This window comes from Benincasa hispida, chromosome 3 (assembly GCF_009727055.1).
Source record: "Benincasa hispida cultivar B227 chromosome 3, ASM972705v1, whole genome shotgun sequence".
NCBI classification, from domain to species: domain Eukaryota; kingdom Viridiplantae; phylum Streptophyta; class Magnoliopsida; order Cucurbitales; family Cucurbitaceae; genus Benincasa; species Benincasa hispida.
In genome coordinates this window covers 50,564,427-50,583,535 of record NC_052351.1, presented here as the reverse complement: position 1 = coordinate 50,583,535, position 19,109 = coordinate 50,564,427, and the positions used below count along the sequence as shown (strand labels likewise).

The 19,109-nt window shown below is 33.1% G+C and overlaps 4 protein-coding genes across 4 annotated transcripts; 2 read left to right on the top strand and 2 right to left on the bottom strand.

The window, feature by feature from the left end:
• Positions 1 to 888: 888 nt before the first annotated feature.
• LOC120074728 (PHD finger protein ING2) lies at positions 889 to 4,886 on the bottom strand. The gene is made up of 7 exons (XM_039027949.1): positions 4,711 to 4,886; positions 4,557 to 4,628; positions 4,270 to 4,472; positions 3,760 to 3,823; positions 3,246 to 3,502; positions 2,253 to 2,291; positions 889 to 1,299 (listed from the first exon to the last, which is right to left on the bottom strand). Exons 1-7 carry the CDS (start codon positions 4,754 to 4,756, stop codon positions 1,189 to 1,191), a joined length of 792 nt encoding a protein of 263 aa, XP_038883877.1. The 5' UTR covers positions 4,757 to 4,886; the 3' UTR covers positions 889 to 1,188.
• A 1,756-nt stretch (positions 4,887 to 6,642) lies between these two features.
• LOC120074199 (NADPH-dependent aldehyde reductase-like protein, chloroplastic) lies at positions 6,643 to 7,727 on the top strand. The gene has a single exon (XM_039027250.1). The coding sequence runs from the start codon at positions 6,812 to 6,814 to the stop codon at positions 7,595 to 7,597; it is 786 nt and encodes a 261-aa protein (XP_038883178.1). The 5' UTR covers positions 6,643 to 6,811; the 3' UTR covers positions 7,598 to 7,727.
• A 363-nt stretch (positions 7,728 to 8,090) lies between these two features.
• On the top strand, positions 8,091 to 9,524 carry LOC120074198 (B3 domain-containing protein At1g05920-like). The gene has a single exon (XM_039027249.1). It carries the CDS (start codon positions 8,450 to 8,452, stop codon positions 9,293 to 9,295), a length of 846 nt encoding a protein of 281 aa, XP_038883177.1. The 5' UTR covers positions 8,091 to 8,449; the 3' UTR covers positions 9,296 to 9,524.
• A 7,532-nt stretch (positions 9,525 to 17,056) lies between these two features.
• Positions 17,057 to 18,335, bottom strand: LOC120072968 (syntaxin-related protein KNOLLE). Its single transcript, XM_039025507.1, has 2 exons — positions 17,805 to 18,335; positions 17,057 to 17,726 (listed from the first exon to the last, which is right to left on the bottom strand). Exons 1-2 carry the CDS (start codon positions 18,194 to 18,196, stop codon positions 17,189 to 17,191), a joined length of 930 nt encoding a protein of 309 aa, XP_038881435.1. The 5' UTR covers positions 18,197 to 18,335; the 3' UTR covers positions 17,057 to 17,188.
• Positions 18,336 to 19,109: the final 774 nt, after the last annotated feature.

Sequence of the window (19,109 nt, the reverse complement as noted above, 5' to 3'; positions counted from 1 at the left end):
GATAGAATATAGAGATTATTATTATTATTGAAAAAATAGAATATCAAACTATCAACCTTTGCAATGGTAACACCTTATATGTTAAGCGAGGCTCAAATTAGCATAATTTAAATAATTGAAGACTCAAATCCCAAATCACTTAAAATGATCGTCGCAAAATAAAATTCACCACATTCTCATAAAAAGCTTGTTTGGATTAACTTTTGAAGTGTTTAAAAACTTTTTTACTATTTTAATCTGACGTTAGATTTTTACTACTAAATATAAAGCCAAAAATAAAATTTCTTAAAGAAGATAAAAGGAAAAGTATAAAGGATTAAAAATATACTTCTAACCCCCACATCATCACAAAGATGTCACTAACATAAAATTCACCACAATCACAAATTACACAATAGATTTTTGTTACTAAACATAACAAGCTTTAATAAAAATGATGAAGAAAAAAGTATAAAGGACCTAAAGTAACCAACCCACACACTTTTTTCCCATTGTAACCAATATCGTGGTACTTTATCTGTAGTTTTAAACGGTTCCAAATTGAAACACATCCCAAAAATACAAAAAGGAAAAAGAAAAAAAAGGGCAAAGTATGATGACTCAAGCTAAATGATTGCTTCCAAATAAAAAGAATTCGCTGCCACTACTTACCGTTGGCTTTTTTGACATTAACGTGTGAGGGAGAAATTCAAATCTCTAATCTTTTGTTCGATAAAAAATATACGTTACACTCAACTAGTTGACCTATGTTCAGGTTGGCTACTACACTACCACGATTACACAATATAGTTACAAGTCAATTTCAATTTCAGAGAAATGTCAAAATGAATGAAAAAAAAAAAAAAAGTAGATGACTCGATGTCAAAAAGGAAAAAGGGCAAAGTATGATGACTCAAGCTAAATGATTACTTCCAAATAAAAAGAATTCATTGCCACTACACTATACAACTTGTGAGGTAGGAAAATTTGAACTTTTGATCTCTTGATCAAGAGAGTATATACCTTACCAATACTCAACTAATTAACCTATGTTCAGGTTTGCTAATACACTATGGATGTTACAAGATATAATACGATATAATAACAAGCCAATTTTGGTTTCAGATAAATGTTGAAATGAGAGGAAAACAACGCGTACCATTTGAATATCCCCCAACAGGCTTCAAATATTTGGCAGTGTATTTTTCATTATTGACATTGTGGTACAACTCTGCAGGTTGGACAATACCACTTTCCTTTAAATCTTGTTTCTGGAGTTAGTCCAACGCAGGAATAATGAAACCATTCACCTCCTTGACACTGTCAATGGCATAAAAGCAGAAGAAAAGGCAAAGGTTATCATGAAAATCCATAATTTACAGTGCACCTTCAAGTCTATTAGACCCTATTTGGTAACCATTTGATTTTTGAAAACTCTGCTTGACTGCTTGTTTTCTCACAACATATTTTCTATGTAAACATTTGATTTCTTAGCTAATTTCCAAAAACAAAAATAAGTTTATGAAAACTACTCCTTTTTTAGTTTTCAAATTTTGAGATGAAAACACTTATAAAATGTAGACAATAAAACATATAAAGCAATAGATAAAAGGGGTGTTTATCGGCTTAACATTCAAAAACAGAAAACCAAAACCAAATGGCTACTAAACTCTAGACTAGAACCTAAATTCATTATCTAATATAGATTCAGATGATCAAGTTAAAAACATTTGAAAGAAACAACAACGATCTGAGGAGATTAAAAAAAACAAAAACAAAAATGCTTTAAACCAGCATGTACAAGTCCTTACCCAGGGGTAATTTTTATACCAATGATAAGGTTATCTATAGTACATCAAACCACAAACCAGAGACAATCCTCTCTAACCCACAAGCAATGGAATTCAGGAAATTTTAAGCGCAAAATGAATGTTTATTAAAAAAAGTTTGGTTTAATTAGTGTAGGTTCATGCATATGCACAAACATACTAAAAAAGACCAGCTACATTACGCACATAATACACACAAAATATGGGATCAAATGCTTCGAGATATTTGTTGAGTTCTGATGTCACAAGACGGGCAATATCCACAAATTCATTTCTAGAAACTGCACTGCCTCAAAACTAACTCTTACCATACAAGAAAACATTGGTATTACAGATACAATCGTGAGGGGCAAATAAAAAAAAAAAAACAACACTGCAGACAGACAAACAACTAAAAACGGAAGATGTGAAGAATTAACAACATAGCAAGGAGGGTGGACTTACATTTTCATTGTCACAGGCAATCATATCTCCAAATGACACCTACAGAAACAGGTAGTTGTAGCACCAGTAAAAATCTTAGTAACCAGCGATCCAGTTAGAGAAATTACAAAGATTTAGACTGTTTTGTACCTGCTTCTAATTCTAAATATTTTTCCTCCTTCACTGACTTCCCTTTTTATTATAACCACTTGCTAATAACAATTCATCTAGCCAACTATATCTCATATACTTACTAACTAATCCGTACTCATACCTAGCACTGCCCAGTGCTCACCATCAAAAGTATCACGTTGTGTAGAGTGAATTTGGTGCTCCATCAAACAAAAGCTAAAGGAGTAAGAAGATGACAATGAAGATGAAGAAAACCCTATAGTCTTTCTAGGGATCGAATCTCCCACCTCTAGGATAGAAGGTCGTGTCATTACCACTGAGCTAAACTCACTTTGGCACCCTATAGTCTTTTTGTTTTCCCCTTTTTATTATTGATCTTTGAAACTAACTTTTTCCTTTTCCTTCGACCTTTTTGTTCCCATCGTTTCACGTCCATGATTTCTTGAACCACTCAAGGTAAACTAAACCTAAAATTATCTCTCTCTAGAATTTCATTCTTGAGCATCAGACTTAGCTTCCAACTTCCAAAATGTAATATTTTTTTATATGGATTACCAATGAGAGGTGAAGGATGAAAGCTTCTCACGAGGGATACCATTTTCTGATGCATTACGAGAATATTTGTCCTCCCTCACTCCCTTCCCTCTTCTTTTATTCATAACCACTTGCCCTGCTTTTATTTTAACCAACTCTAACTATCTCATATACCCACTAACTAAACATGGGCTTCCAATATAAAAATACCTGACAAAAAATTTATTGTGTGGAAACAACGCCAAATAAACATATGGCAGGCATAACCATAAAAATGAAACAAATAAATAATCTAAAAAAATAAGTTCAATTTTCAAGAAGAGGCATGTATGAATCTCAAATCAGAACCTGATGACAAATGCAATATGTAGGTTCATTTGGATCAATGGGCTGATCCACATCAAGTGAAGGTGCAAAGTCCTTTTTATGGCTTCCCGGAGGAGGCATGAGCTCAAAATCTCGATCACGCTCCCTATCCCAATCCCGGTCCCTGTAATCTGGCCTCTTAGATTGAGGTGTTATGAATATTGGTCTGCGCCTTTCATTCTTTGAAACTAGTGGCAATGGCGGAAGAATTGCTGGTTCATCTGGTGAAATTTTACCCTCTGAAAAACAGTAAAAGGTTAAGCATCATCCAAACAGACAAACTGAATGGAAGGAAAAGCCAAAAAGGTAAGCAATTCATTAAAGCATCCAACAACACATTAATGGTTTGTTTGCTTAAGTACCAAAATGGCTTGGAGGTTTATTAATAATTTGCTAACCTTCAACTCATCGAATAACAAAGAAATGAACCTTCAAACGTTACATTGTAAAATAACTTGCATTCCCCGGAAATAGCCAAGTTTCTAAGTTTGAGTACCTTGTTTCAGATCTTCGGCAAAGTTGTTTAAATCCTCATCAAGTCGTTTAATATGGCTATCTATCTGGACAAGTAAAAGCACATGAAGCCTGTAAGATAAGTCTAGAAAATTTATTCTAAAGTACCAATGGCATGAAGCTACTTGATGAATAAATAAGTACAACATTTCAAAGAGCGGATGGAAACTGTAGGACATTGGTAACAATTCCATTTTTAACGGAATCTCCCGTGAACTATTTCAACCCCCTAGACTCATAAGACGTTATAAAAATAACAATGATTCTACGTAAACTAATTTCACCATCCCCAAATCCATACCTTCTCGACAGACAATCTTACAACTCGAGATTGCTCATAGATAAGATAGGCGAAATAAACAATGAGAAATCAATAGAAGATATAGAAAATTGCGGTCTGCAGTAAAAATGGAGAAACGAACAGCAATTGAACCAGGCAGACTGAAATCATAGATAATTGAGAGGTATAACGAAGAAAGAAACGTCGCCATACCAGGTCGCCAGCTTGTCGTGCCAACAAAACCTTCTCAGTGCACAAACTCAACGCGTTATCCTGATTAGCCTCTATATCCTTCCGCAGTTTCTCAAAGGCGGACTCCTCATCCTCGGTATTACTATTACTATATCCTTTCTTCGAACTCTGCGTCGACAATCCCAAACAGTATTTCGTTTGCTGCCTCGTCTGCTCAATCATCGCTATAACAAAAAGAAAATTTCAGACCAACGAATCGGAGCAGACGATCTATAACAAGTGAGGAAATCAGAAAACGAGGGCTTTACACTGTGATCGATCATCGAGTTCTCTGATCGTATTGAGTAGCCTTTGAAGCTCGGCAGGCAATGTGCTAGCGTCTACGAAGATTGAAACAAAAGCAGAAGGAAATTAGAGACGAAAGAAAAAGGAGGAAAAAGAGGAAGAGAAAATGAAACGTACATTCCAAATAGTCATCGACGTAGACTCCGGTTCGAGCAATCGCCATGGTTGAGATTGAGTGAAGCTCTGTGATCTAGGGCTTGAACGGAGGAATGTCCAAGTCGTTTCGTTTTGCCCTTGGCTTGGCGCGCCCACTCTTCTTTGTTTGGATTTTTTGTGAAAGCCGACATTTTTTAAACATTGTTTGATTGGTTCTGATTTTGTGAAAAGAGATGAGTAAAAACGACGACGTATTCACGTATGCCTAAAAGAGATGAGTAGGAACGACGACGTATTCACGTATGCCTAAATATTATAGGAAAAAGTTTTTTTTTTTTTTCCCTCAGGTCCTGGGTTTTAGTTTCTATTTAATCTTGAGGTTTTAAAATATTACATATTTAATTTTTAAGTTTTGAGTTTGATTTCAATTTAGTCTATTGGTTTCAAAATACTACAATTTTATCATTGACATTTGAGTTTTACTTCAATTTAGTCTATATATTTCAAGATTTACACTTTTAACCTCGATTTTATACTAAATGCTCACTTTCCGTCTTTGGAGTTAATTTATGTTAATAAATTACAAATTGCTCAAAGGATATAATTAATTAAGTTTCATTGTTTTTATCACTTCTAAAATTAAATTTAAAATTTCACTTCATAATTATTTTTAATTAATTAATGAAATTTGACGTCAATAATTGAAATTAGGTATTTAACAAAAAATCGAGGTTAGAAATTTAAAATTTTAAAATTTAGAGACCAAATTGAAACAAAACTCAAAATATCAAGTATAAAATTGTAACATTTTAAACTTAAAGACTAAATTGAAACAAAACTCAAAATTTAATGACTAAATGTGTAACATTTTAAAACGTATGGACCAAATAAAAACTAGAGCAAAAATTTAGGAACCAAGAAGGTATTATTCCCAATATTACAAACTATCATTTATGAATTATGAAATATAACCTCAACTTTGTCCATTCTTTAAAATATGCACATATAGTCAAAGTTGCAATATTACTTGACTTTTTATAAACGTTTCAAAACTATTATGGAGGAAGCAAATCACTATAATATTTGACGGAAAGTCGAGTGTTTGAATTGTTCTTTCAAACTTAATCTAAGCATTTGTTTAATTGTATATTTAAAAAAAAAAATCATTAGCACCCAACATAAGCGACGAGAGTCAAAACAATGAGCGGCCATGTCATTGTTAAATAATTTTATGTTTAGCATTCTAACAAAATTATTATTTTGAATCCTTGTACTTTCACAGCACTAACTACACAGACTAATTTCATTATCCCATCACATTTGTCAAGCTTAAAAAAAACTTAAACGTAGATGCAACTTCATTGGATGAGATAGGTAGGGATAAGTTGAGGTGGATTGTTCAGGGCCATTCCAGTCATTTGATTTTGGGCGGATGTAGGTTCGAGTCTAAGGGTTGGAGTGGTAGTATGCTTCAAGTTGAAGCATTATGAAGGATTTAAAATCGGTTATGCAATAATGGGCGAGTTTCAATCTACGGCTTGAGGTTGAGTAAGACGATTTAGAGATTTTCAAGCTTCTCAATGGGGAGAAATACTCTTTTATTGACATTAGAGTCTTCATCGATGACATCATTTAAAAAAAAACATTGTTAATATTATGTATTTCTGTCATATTTATAGAGAGGAAAACATGGTTACTCATATTATGGTACTTCGACATCCTCTTCAAGCATTTATTTTATTTGGAAATATGTTTTTCGAGATAGTTTTCTCCCCCTCATCATGATAGAGTTTGAAGGAGTAGTTGATAGTTGGTTGTATGCTGTTTTTTTTTTCCCACTAAAAAATGAAAACGAAAAACAAAATATTGTCAAAATCTCTCAACAAAAATCTATTGAGTAAAAAAATAATAAATAAAAAAAATGCCCTAAAATTGTGGTCATGGGTCATTTACATTTTACATAAGCAATGACGCATCACCATCATCTTCAACTTACTGTAACGTTGCTTTCCTCTTCCTCCTCCATTAAAATGGCGGTTCTCGTTCTTCGCTCACACTAATTCCCCACCGCCATTTTCAAACACCCTTCTCAAATCAACCCTTTCATTTTCCGATTAAACCCATGGCCGCCGTCTCCGCCGCTCTGCCGCTCGACGGCCGAACCGCAATCGTCACCGGCGCATCCCGTGGCATTGGCCGCGCCATCGCCGTCCACCTCCACTTCCTCGGCGCAAACCTCGTCATCAACTACGCTTCCAACTCTTCACAAGCCGATCTGCTCGCATCGGAGCTCAACCAGTCATCGGCGCCGCTCCGGCGAGCCGTCGTTGTCCAGGCCGACGTGTCTGATCCAGATCAGGTAAAGCGGTTGTTCGATTCGGCGGAAAAGGAGTTTGGATCTGAGATTCACATCGTCGTGAACTCCGCTGGGATTCTTGATTCGAAGTACCCGAGTCTGGCCGGAACCGCCGTGGAGGATTGGGATGAGGCGTTTCGAGTGAATTGCAGAGGCGCGTTTTTGGTCTGCAAAGAGGCGTCGAATCGGCTCAGGCGCGGCGGTGGAGGGCGGGTTGTGTTGCTTACGACGTCGATCGTTGGGTCTCTGCCGCCGGGATACGGTGCTTATGCGGCGTCGAAAGCGGCGGTGGAGGCGATGGCGAAAATTGCGGCGAAGGAGCTCAAGGGGACGGAAATCACGGTTAACTGCGTGGCGCCAGGACCGGTGGCGACGGAGCTTTTTTACGCCGGGAAATCAGAGGAGACGGTGGCGAAGATGGCGGAGGCCTGCCCTCTAGGCCGGCTTGGGCAGCCCGACGACGTGGCGAAAGTGGTTGGATTTTTGGTTACTGATGCCGGTGGATGGGTCAACGGGCAGGTCGTTCGGGTCAATGGAGGGCTTGTAATTTGATTTTGGAAGGGAAGTAATTGAAACGCTATAGGAGTGAATTTTTTTCCCCCTTTTCTAAGAAAGTATTGGAATTAAAATTAATTTGAGTTACCATATTTTACGAATCAGAATGGGATTCCGCAATTTTTTATTCTCCTTCTTGCAAAGTTAACACTCTCCTTGAGTTCGAGTTGAGGGTAAATTTGTCAAAAAAAATATCCGCCATATCTAAACTTTCAATTTCATATTTAGTATGTCTAAAATAAGTTCAAAATTATTTAAAAAAATTAATTAATTCATCTATTAAATATAAAATTGAGTTAATATTTCTCTAAACTTATCTATAAATATCCTACTTAAAACTATTTAAAAAAATTTATGTACCAAATAAATACTGATTTCAAAATTTAATAAATAAATCACTAATTTAACTTATATTATAATTTTCAATTAGCACGTCATAGATAAAAACATATATTAATGGATTTAACTTTTTTTTTCATCAAAATACATTTTTAAATATATACATTTCAAATATTTTAATTTTTAAACAAAGTAATTAATTTAAAATCATTTTTAAATTTTCAAATGATAAGATTTAAAATAGATTCTTTTGACTATCTTATCCTAAATGAAATGAAGTGTAAAATTAAATTTGCAAAATTTACAAGGGAATGGGCGTCAAAACAAGATCTAAAATATGGAATAAAAATTCCAAAATATAAATTTTAAATTTTCGAAAAAGAAAAAAAAAAGATTTAAATCTAAAATCCTTCTCCTCTCTAAAGCCCCCAAAATACCTTCAGAAAAATAAATCTCAAGAAGAAACCCATCGTTCTTGTTTTCTTCTTCTTCCGTTTCGCCGGTGAAAACATGCATTTCGACCGTACAAATCCCACCGGCGACGTCGATAAAGATCAAGAAACCACAGTCTCTGCAAAAGAAGGAACCACCGATCGAAACCTCAGCGACGAGGATGATCATCTTCCGCTAATAAAGCGAAAGAGAACCAAAGTCCATATAAGCTCAAAGCGACACAAACTGTTAAGAGAAAGAAGACTAAAACGCCCACTCCCCCTACGAATCGCCGATCCAATTCCCAAATTCGACGAACAACCAGAAGAATCGCCACGGAAGAACTTGATATTCGTCGCAGAAAGCGAAAGCGATAGCGATACGGATCGAAATCGAGAAGCCCTAGCAATTGCAGGTTTAGCGGACATAGCCGAAACAAATCAAGAATTAATCCAAAACATACCTGAAGAATACAAGAATCTGATGATTTTCATGGGAGGATCGCGGAGTGCGAGCCCTAATTTGGTACTGCAGAAGCGATTGAGGAAGGGAGATGTGGAGGAACGGCGAAATCGGTTGTTGATTCCTCAGAGGAAGATCAAAACGAATTTTCTGGAAGTGGAAGAAGAGGAGAAGCTGAACAGAGATATTTGGTGGATGGTGGAGATTATTGAGCCGGATTGTTCAGTGAGTTTGATTACGTTGAGTAAATGGGAGACGTGGAAGGGAGTGGCGTATGTGTTCATAACGGAGTGGAATGGATTGGTGGAGAGGAATGAGTTGAAGGAAGGTGATTTGATGCAGCTATGGAGTTTTCGTGCTGCCGGCGGCGGCGGCGGCCGCCGTGGACGGCTCTGCTTTATGCTTCTGGAGTTGGATGATAACAGAGAAGAAAATGATAAAGTTACTCCCTCTCAATCCTAGTGGTTGAAGATTTTTGGAGGGTATTGTGGTAATTTTGTAGTTTTTTTAGAGGGAGTATTAATATTTCCTTTAATGGAAAAAAAGCCCAAACCATTTGTACAAAATACAAAATACTTTGATATGTTCTATTAAGAATGTAAAATTGACAAAACGAGCATAATTCAATAAGCTTACGGATGTCTTTGTGACCAAAATGACCTTTAATATTAGAGGGCAAATATGTCACTAATTTTTCTACTCTCCCAAACAAAAATATGGATGTGTGAACTTTGTAGTATACAAGTTTGTTCATTTGGTCGTTTTTTCTTGTTGAATTACATATTCTGTATAAGAACTTTAAGAACTACAAAATTAATTTCTAAATGGCCATTTGACTCACCAACTTTTTGAGTTGGTACAAACAATTCAACTTTAATAGTAAACATTTTTTAAGTTTTCACATTTTGAAATATATATATATATATATATTTTATTCATCTCGATCTTTATACTTTCAAAATATTTATTTTAGTTCATATACTTTTAACTTTGGTTCATTTTGGTCATTGTATACTCAAAAAGTGACTATTTTGGTCAATTCATTTTCTTTTTTACTTCATTTTTAATGGGTCAAAATGATCAATTTTTAAAGTTTAATGACAAAAATGAACCAAAGTTAAAAAGTACAGAAATCAAATTGAACATTTTGAAAGTACAGGACTAAATGAACCAAGATTGAAAGTTAGGGATTAAAATGAATATTTTGAAAGTATAAGGACCAAGATGAACAAAAACTAAAATATAGGGACCAAAGTAGTATTTAAACCAAAAATCTAATACTAAACCACTAAAACATTTATTAATTTATTATTCATTTATTTCCTTGACCCTACATGATTCTTATATGTTGTTTTTATGGCAAACAATGAATAGAGGTACTATGAATTTTTTTTTTTATACTAGTATAGTACTAAATATTTTCTCTCCATTCTCCTATTTATCGAAAAATCTCGTCTCACAACTCTACATTCTAAACACAAATTTATAACTCCAAACTTATTAATTTAACTCAATGGACCAAACGACCTTTAAATTGTTATATATATATATATATATATATGAAATTTACTAATATATGTCACACATGATAAAAAGTTTAGAGTTGGAATAAATATACAAATAAAACTAAATTTTCCTAGAAAAACATATAAAAATGCAATCATATTATAAAAAAATAAAAAAAATAAAAAAACGTTACACACATTTGTGATTTTTTTAAATAACAATAATTTGTAATTTTTAGAGTTTGCAAAATAAATATATAATTTTTTAAAAAAAAACTCATATATTACAAAATCCATAAGTATATTATGGGAGAGGAGAGAGATTACAGGTGCATATCTATTTACTCGTGGATTAACTTTTCAAGTATGATTAACCACTAATAATTAAGTTATTTTGCCCGAATCCAAATTATAGCAAAAAGCACTTTTGAGTTTTAAACAGGCCACCCCTCATTCCATAGCCGTCACACGTCTTTAACCTAAATGTAAAATTGAAGTCATTCTTTCATTTTGTTTAATAAATGTCCTTTATGGTAATTTTATATTTCTAAAATCATTTAAAGTACGAAACAAACATCGTTTTTTTCCTCATTAAAACAAACACAAATACACTGATATGTTTGTCTTGAGCTTAAAATGCTTTAAGAAATGTAAATAGGCAAAACGAGCATACATCAATTGATTTACGAAGGTCTATTTGTTGATAAACATAAGCTTTTTTTTTTTTCTTTCTGTCATTATAACAAATATTAATACTCCCTCTAAAAAAACCCTACAAAATTACCACAATATCCCTGAAAAACAAATCTTCGACCACTAGTCTCTGTTCAGAAAATTCTATCGAGGTAGTTATTCTTAAGTTTCTTAGACATTTGCTTCAAATTTCAAATTCTCTCTTAGCTTAATCACAAACCAAAGACTCCTATTCGCACGAAAATACCAAATCCTAATAAATTATTCTCTCTCCAACGCGTCACTGTTACGATTATAAACCAATTATTCAATGGAGGATCAGTGGGAGCTTAAGGAGCAAGATGTGTTTATAGGGATAAAATGACATTTTTGACATAGCAATAAATATGAACGACTCGACTTGCTGATTATGGTTAAATCAAGTTGACAGAAATATATCTACAGTGAGGAGAGCGCAACCATCGAGCTATAGGGGTGTGTCTCGATGGTTAATGATTATTGATTAATTCAGTTTAAAGAATTTAGCCAATTAATCTCAAATCGTTAGAGCTCATGACCTATATGTTCATAAGGTCCCTTTACTAACTCGTAAAAGGTTAAACATTGGATTAGAAAATTAAGCGAATTTGTAGTGTTCAAATTCAAAATTAGGATTTGGAATTTGAAAGGTTCAAATTCAATTTAGGGTTTGGATAATTATATTCAATATAATTAAACGTTTGATTTTATTGAAAATAAACGTAAATTGGAGAGTTTAAAATATTTAAATATTTATTTAAATATAATTTACATGAATAGGACTCATGTTTAAATTAGGTGTTTACTAATTTAATATTTGATATTAAATTATTAATTGAATAATTAATTATATTTGTTTAATTAATTATTTAAATTAAATCAATTTCAATTTAGGAAATTTAATTTAATTAAGTTGGAAAATTGAATTAAATTAAAATTAAAATTGTGTTAGTGGGTTTATCCAAGTTTTCCAACTAATTAGTGGATTTCTCCACAAATTTAACACCATGCTTACTCACTTAGTACTAATTGAGGTGTCAATTAACTGAATGTATCCGTGCTTGCATGTTAGAACTTGTTAAATACTCCATTATTTAGGATTTTGAAGGTCATGCAATCTGAATTTTGAAAAGCTTTCAGCAAAACTGTATTGCTATCAAACCTCTCATTTTTCTACCTTAATCCATCTCAATTTAGAGTTTCCATCAATCAATCCAAAGGCTGAGAATAATATATAAGCTTCTCTTGATGGTCTACTAGAGATCTGAAGATCAAATTCGTGGAAATTTATGAAAAAATCAAGAGGGAATCTACCGTATATATTTTAGAAACCCTATTTTGTGAAAAAACTATTTTTAGCATGCTTTATACTCAAATTAAGTGTAATTGGAGTACTTAATGATTCTGTTAGCTTCCACTTTATGCACGTTTACTCTATCAGGCGCCACATTTTTCAAGCCCCATAATCAGTCCTTAAGGAAGAATTTATCTACTTACCCTGACGGTAGAGAATGAGTGAATTATTTCTCGTGTAGTTGTGTTCTCAGCTCAAAATCAAACGAATCCCCAAAATGGTAGGCTTGTTGAGTCGGTGAACTAGTCACTCTCACCCATGCAATCAAATGACCGTCTTCATAGGCAGGATTTCACCACTCATTTAGGATTCAGGCTATGTCACCTATTGTCATCCTGGTGAAATGTAATTATATTTTATCAATGGTGTTATATAGTGAGACTATTCATTATGTGGTCTGATTTTATACAACCTCTCTTGTATAAAACACCCCATTCACATGTCACCACATGAATTATCATGATAAGATCATTGTAGTACTTTACAACAGTTGTAACATTTATAAAATGGGCCCGTATTCATAGTGTCGCTAGGGTAAGGTATCTAGTCTCATCCATCTACTACAGACTGTCCAGGTTATTATTTAAACACGATCCACCTGTATATCTCCACATACATGCTTAAGTTACACAAGATAACATTGGATATTTGTTTATTGGTTTTGTGAGTTAGTGTTACTAAATGTCTAATAAAATGCTTCAGATTTTATTAAATAAATTGACTATTTGTACAGTACAATTACATACTACAGGACCCACGAGATTTAGGACATCAATCCCAACAACTATGAGTTGTAACACAAACAATAGTTGACATATACATACTTATTCCTTTCAATACCCTAAACTTATGTTGTAAAAAAAACATAAACTATTACAATCCACTATTATAATAGCAACCTTTATTCGATTATTATAATTCATATACAATGATAATAACGGACTATAGTAACGAACTTATTGCTCTAATTACTTTATAGGTTCTTATCAAGTATTTTCTTCTTACAAAATTAAAAGAAAGATGGGTACACAACCAAATTCGATAATTGAATATATTAGAAAACAACATAGTAGTTGATTCTGAAGGATTTTTCATGCCATTGATTAAATTTGTTATACTATTTTAAATACAAGTGAACAAATTATTGAAAATTACAAATTACATTTTTAAATTGTTTTAAATTCGTAAATATATTAGATTAAATCGTTCCAAATTATAGTTCACGTAATAAATTGTTAGTCAAAAGTCTATTATATATTAGCTCAAATCCATTAAGGCACATATTTTATTTGGATCGTAGATATTGTTATATGAATATTAAATGTGGAGATAATAAATAGAAAATATACCTTGAAAACCGATACTAAGAAAAATATATTTCTTATTAATTTCAAATCCCTTAGCAAAATAAATCATTTTTCGAAGAGAAAAATGTTAAATTACAAATTGTTTAAAAAGTAGTTTATTAGGATAAAGAGATATTCGAACTACATACTTCGTGGTTACTACTAGTATTAATTGTTTTTATAGGGCCAACACGTAGTATAGCTTAACTGACATAAAATTTATATTATCAATCACAAGTTCAAAATTTCGATTCCTCCATCCTACCGCTTGTATTTTAAACAAATATCAATTTATACTCAATTTTTTTTTCTTTTTTCCTTTTTTTGAAAATGGTTTATACTAAACATTTTAAGATTGTATCATTTAAAACTTTTTTGTATCAATTTAGTAGTTTTGATATTTGAAAATGTTTTCAGTGACATGTTGCTATTTAAAATTTTTTTTAGTAATTTTCTATATTTAAAAATAACATTTTAGATTATTTGTTAGTGATTCTTGACTATTTTCATTTGATTTCATTTAAAAACGAGCTAAGAAACTCATAAATAAAATTACTCTTATCCAAGAAAGCTTGCCAAAGTAGTAAAACTACTGGCATTAATTTGACTTTTCACATGTTTTAAGGTTAAATTATAGAAGGATACTTCCAAATTTTGTACTTTGGGTCAAAAACACTCTTGAACTTTCAAAGACTTCAAAAATATCTTTAAATTTTCAAAATAAGTTTTTTTAAAAAATACTTTTATCGTTAGCTTTTGATGAAAGTTCTTATTATTTTTGGGTTAAAAATACCACTAAAGTTTCAAAAATACCCCTAAACTAAAAAAAAAAAAAAGGTCAAAATACCCTTATATTATATGAATAGGAGATGTTAATACCATCTTACTTTTCTGTTTTCTATCTATTTTCTCCCCTCTTATTCAATACCCTTTTACACTATTTTTTTTAATTGTTTGATATTTTTATCTAAAAATAAATAATAAATAAAATGACAAAATTCAATTAAAGTACATGAACTAAATAAATAAATAAGAATAAAAAGAATAAAGAAAATATCAAGAAAATTACTTAGGAAGACTTCAAACACACTTATCATACTAATAGTAGGAACACATTTTTAATTTATTTTTTTTGTGTAAATATATAGTTATTTTATAACGAGACGGTTTCTATTCATATACCAATCATGATTTTTTTAAAAAAAATCTATGGATATTTTGGAAACTTTTGAAATTCAAGGGTATTTAAAAAAAACGATTTTCATCTCAAACTAATGATAAGTGTATTTTTTAACGATTAACGATATTTTTGAAACCCATAAAAGTTCGTGATTATTTTTAACACAAAATACAAAATGGAAATACATTTTTTACAATTTAATATTTTTTTGTAAGTTCCATATATGTGTGAAAGTAATACATATTTAAAGTGATTGAAGTTTATGGTTGAAATCTAAATAATTACGCATGAAATTTTAGTTGATAAAATACCAAAATTAAAGGTATAAATTGATATTTTTTTAACATACATTTTATTTTTCATTCGGTTGGTTGGTTAGTTTATTAGTTAACAAATCAGTTTCACTCTCTTCTCTCTATAAATCAAATGCAAAGCTCCTCTCTCAGTTCAACAATCAAACACTGAAAATTCTCGCTAAAATTTCTCTGCAATGGATGTTCCCACTGCCACCGGCGAAATAACCGGCGACGACAATGCAGCACCTTCATCCAAAGAGTCCCAAAACAGAGAAATAAGTGTCGAAGGCGGCGATATAATTGAATCAAAAGGAGAAGTGGACATCATCACCGTAAGCCGAGAAGAAACGGCGGCGGAAGGAAGAGGAAGAGGAAGAGGAAAGAAATCTGCGAAGGAGAAAATGAAGATCGTCAACACCGAAATCAATCAAGAAGCAACACGAAGAACTAAAGGAATCGAGATCGGAAAGCAAAAGGTCGTTTACAAGAAAGAATCGACGAAATCGGCATCCTCCTCCACCTCCGCCGCTGTAATCGTAGGAGAACAAGAATCCTCTGAATCGAGCGCAGATGATGAAATAGCGAGAAGAATCTTCCGGAAGCTTCCTTCGAATTTCCCCAGGCGATTCATGAAACTAATCGTAGATCCAAACTTGAATTGTCCGCGAATTTTGTTGGAGAAGCGATTACGGAACGCGGATTTGAACGAGAGAAAAGATCGACTGTCGATTTCAGGGAAGAAGATAAAGGAACCGTTCTTGATGGAGGAGGAAATGAAGAAATTGGAAGCCGGCGGGATTCTGGCGGTGGCCGTGATAGAGCCGGACGGCGAAACGGTGTGTTCTTTGGTACTGAGAAAGCGGCGGAGGAAAAGTAAGGAGGTGTGGTCGTACGCGCTTGCCGGAGGGTGGTATTATGCGGTGGCGCGTAACAGTGACGCGCTGAAGAACGGAGAATTTGTTAGGGTATGGTATTTTCGCGTGAATGGGAGTCTTTGGTTTGCGATTGAAGTTGTTGAATTAACTTTGGAAGAATTTGAAATTTTTAAGCTAATGAATGAGAATTGGTGGCACAAAAATATTCTAGCTTAATTTCCCCACTTTTTTACGAATAAATAAATAATTTTTGAATGTGAAATCAATTTTGGAATTCAAATATTTTTAATAATATTTCAATGGATTCGATTCAAACTAATAGAGTATTCGTTGATTCAATCTACTCTCTAGTGTGTTTGACTTAAAAATCAATGGGACTCTCAAAGGATTTATGAACTATAATCCTTTTTTTTTTTTTTTTTTTTTTTCTGGTAAAATTGAGGGTAGTCTAAATATATTATTTATTTTCATTGATCTAGTAATATCTTGAGAAAGTTAGTATCTAGTATTTGACCTAAAAATGAACCGGATTCAAAACACTTATGTTAAGTGGTGAAGAGGGTCGATTGATTCAAATTGATTTTCTCTCTCTTTTTGGTCAAAGTTAGTCTCTAGTTTTTATTCGATCTAGTCTCTAGTGTTTGTTTGACTAAAAAATAACTAGGACTCAAATGACTTACGAGTTATAGGTGGTGTAGAAAGTCAATTGGTTTAAACTATTTTTTGGGATAAAATTGGGGTTAAGTTAATTGCACTATTTATTTATTTGTATTGATCTAGTTATTATATATATATATATAAGAAAGTCAGTTTCTAGTGTTTACTTACCTAAAAATAAACCGGATTCAAATGACTTATGTAGGTTGGTGGTGAAAAGGGTCCAATTGATTCGAATTGACTTATGTAGGTTGATTTTTATTAGAAATTGCACCTCGTATTGAAAATTAGTATTAGAATGAAAAAGAAATGAATAGAATTTGCATTACAATTCCCCACATTCTCTTAATACACACACACATATTATAATTGGGGATGCCAAGAACACATCCCCATCTCATAAAATCCTATTAAAAAAACACCATAAGATTTCAAGAACTTCCAAAACTAACAGCAATAGGAATAACAACAACCAAAATAATGAGAAGCAAAAGCAAAATCCCAACACACATATACTTTCTACTATTCCTTTGCAAATCTTTTGCTGTCTTCAAATCCTTAGTCCCATCCCTAACATATTGTGAAGCATTCATCACATGATGTTCAATATCATCCATTTTTTCCCCTTGTGCTTCAACCATCACTGCCATATCCAAAAACACTTGGTGTAGCTCTAACAAGCTCTTCTCTATCTCCTTCGCCGCCCCGTGCCGGTCCTGTATCTCCACCACTGTCTCCGCCACCTTCCCCCGCCCGTGCTCCTTTATCGCCTTCCCCAAAAACTCCTCCCCACCATTTGATATTATCTTCTCGATCACTTCCTCCTCCGGATGCTCCCCGGTCACCGTGAAGTACCGTCTCCCCACCGTTTCCTTGTACTCCGTCATCATCCTCTGCCTCAAACTCTGAAACTCCATCATCAATTCCTTTAGCTTCTTCCTCAGCCCGTTCGTCACCGCAATTCTCGTCCTGAGACATAATTCAATTTAACGTATCCCATCTGAATACTTCCACGACTAAATTTATAATTTGTGACGATAAACTTACCGGTAAATTGCAGTGCCCTCTTTGCTGCCGGAGAGACGTTTCTTGGCAGCATTTGCGCGGTCCATTTCCTCGAGCTGGGATCGGATCGATCGGGCCTTTTTCAGGACGGTGATGATGTCGGCATTGATCGTATTACGAAGCGATTTGAGGATTTCGGGTTTGTGAGCAGATTTGGTCTCTTCGTTAGCTTGTTGGAGTTTAACTAAAATCTCTCTAATTGAACCCATTTCCGTTTTCACCTTCTCAGCCTCTTCCAGAAAGAGACCCATGTCGCCGTTGTCGTTGGTGATGGACGATGGCATTTCTAAACCGGATTCAAGGTCGAGATCCTTCATGGCTGCCTTCTTCAGATCCACATAGCTGGTGAACGATTTGGTCATCAAGTCGTTCATTTTTTTTCCCTTTTTAATTGGGAAGAAATTTGGAAAAAAAAAGAAAAAAAAAAAGAAGGAAAGTTTCAGATTTTGTTGAGTTTGAGAGAGAAAAAGGAAGTTTTTGTGAGTGATTTTCTCAGGGGTTGTGAGATTTGGGAAAGGCAGAAGCTTAGTTTAAAACTAGTCGCAGAAAGGGAAAAAAAAATAGTCGTTATGTTTGAATGGGTAACGGCTATATTTTGAATCAGCCGTTTTTTTAACCTTTTTTAATTATATTATTGAAATAGCCGTTGGGTTCGAGGGTGGTTGTTGTAGAGTAATGATTGTTGGTTTGGGTTTGGGCCCTGAGCCCGAAATGATGTTGGGCCCTTATAAATTTAGATTAAATTTTAAAATGGAGAGGGAAATCATTTCAATCATAGTCAAAAAGTTTTTTTTTTTTTTTTTAAAGATTATCATGAAATTAAAAAAAAGGTTGATTAAAGTTTGAAATTAAAAATATAATCAAATCAAAATAATTTCTTTTTGTAATTAATAAAAGAGTATCGATTTAAAATTAAGAGGATGATAAATCCAAATCAAAATATAAAACTTAAATTTTTTATAATTTAAGTCATTTAAAAGGTATATTGCAAAAGTCACAGTATGATAGTAATTGCAATTATTTTCTCAAACTTTTAATTGTAAAAATCAAACCCTCAATTTACATGATTGTAAAAATTGTAACAATGATATAAATTTGAGGGTTCAAATTTTATCATTTGAGTCTCCAAGTTCTACAACTATTGTAAGTTTACGAGTTTAATTTTAACCTGTTGAGGTTTAAGGACCCAATTTTTTCAATTGAAAGTTTGAGAATGTAATCACAATTATTAATTATTAACTACTTAATAAAAAGATTAGTTCAAATTAATATTTGAAATTAAATATA

Bases quoted from the DNA above. Each gene is read 5' to 3' on its own strand.
- LOC120074728 (XM_039027949.1), bottom strand. From the start codon at position 4,756: ATGGCGATTGCTCGAACCGGAGTCTACGTCGATGACTATTTGGAAT. The intron at 3,824-4,269 runs GTATGGCGACGT...TTACTTGTCCAG, and splicing joins CACGACAAGCTGGCGACCTG to ATAGATAGCCATATTAAACG. The intron at 1,300-2,252 runs GTAAGTCCACCC...TGCCATTGACAG, and splicing joins TTGCCTGTGACAATGAAAAT to TGTCAAGGAGGTGAATGGTT.
- LOC120074199 (XM_039027250.1), top strand. From the start codon at position 6,812: ATGGCCGCCGTCTCCGCCGCTCTGCCGCTCGACGGCCGAACCGCAATC.
- LOC120074198 (XM_039027249.1), top strand. From the start codon at position 8,450: ATGCATTTCGACCGTACAAATCCCACCGGCGACGTCGATAAAGATCAA.
- LOC120072968 (XM_039025507.1), bottom strand. From the start codon at position 18,196: ATGAACGACTTGATGACCAAATCGTTCACCAGCTATGTGGATCTGAAG. The intron at 17,727-17,804 runs GTAAGTTTATCG...ATTATGTCTCAG, and splicing joins GAGGGCACTGCAATTTACCG to GACGAGAATTGCGGTGACGA.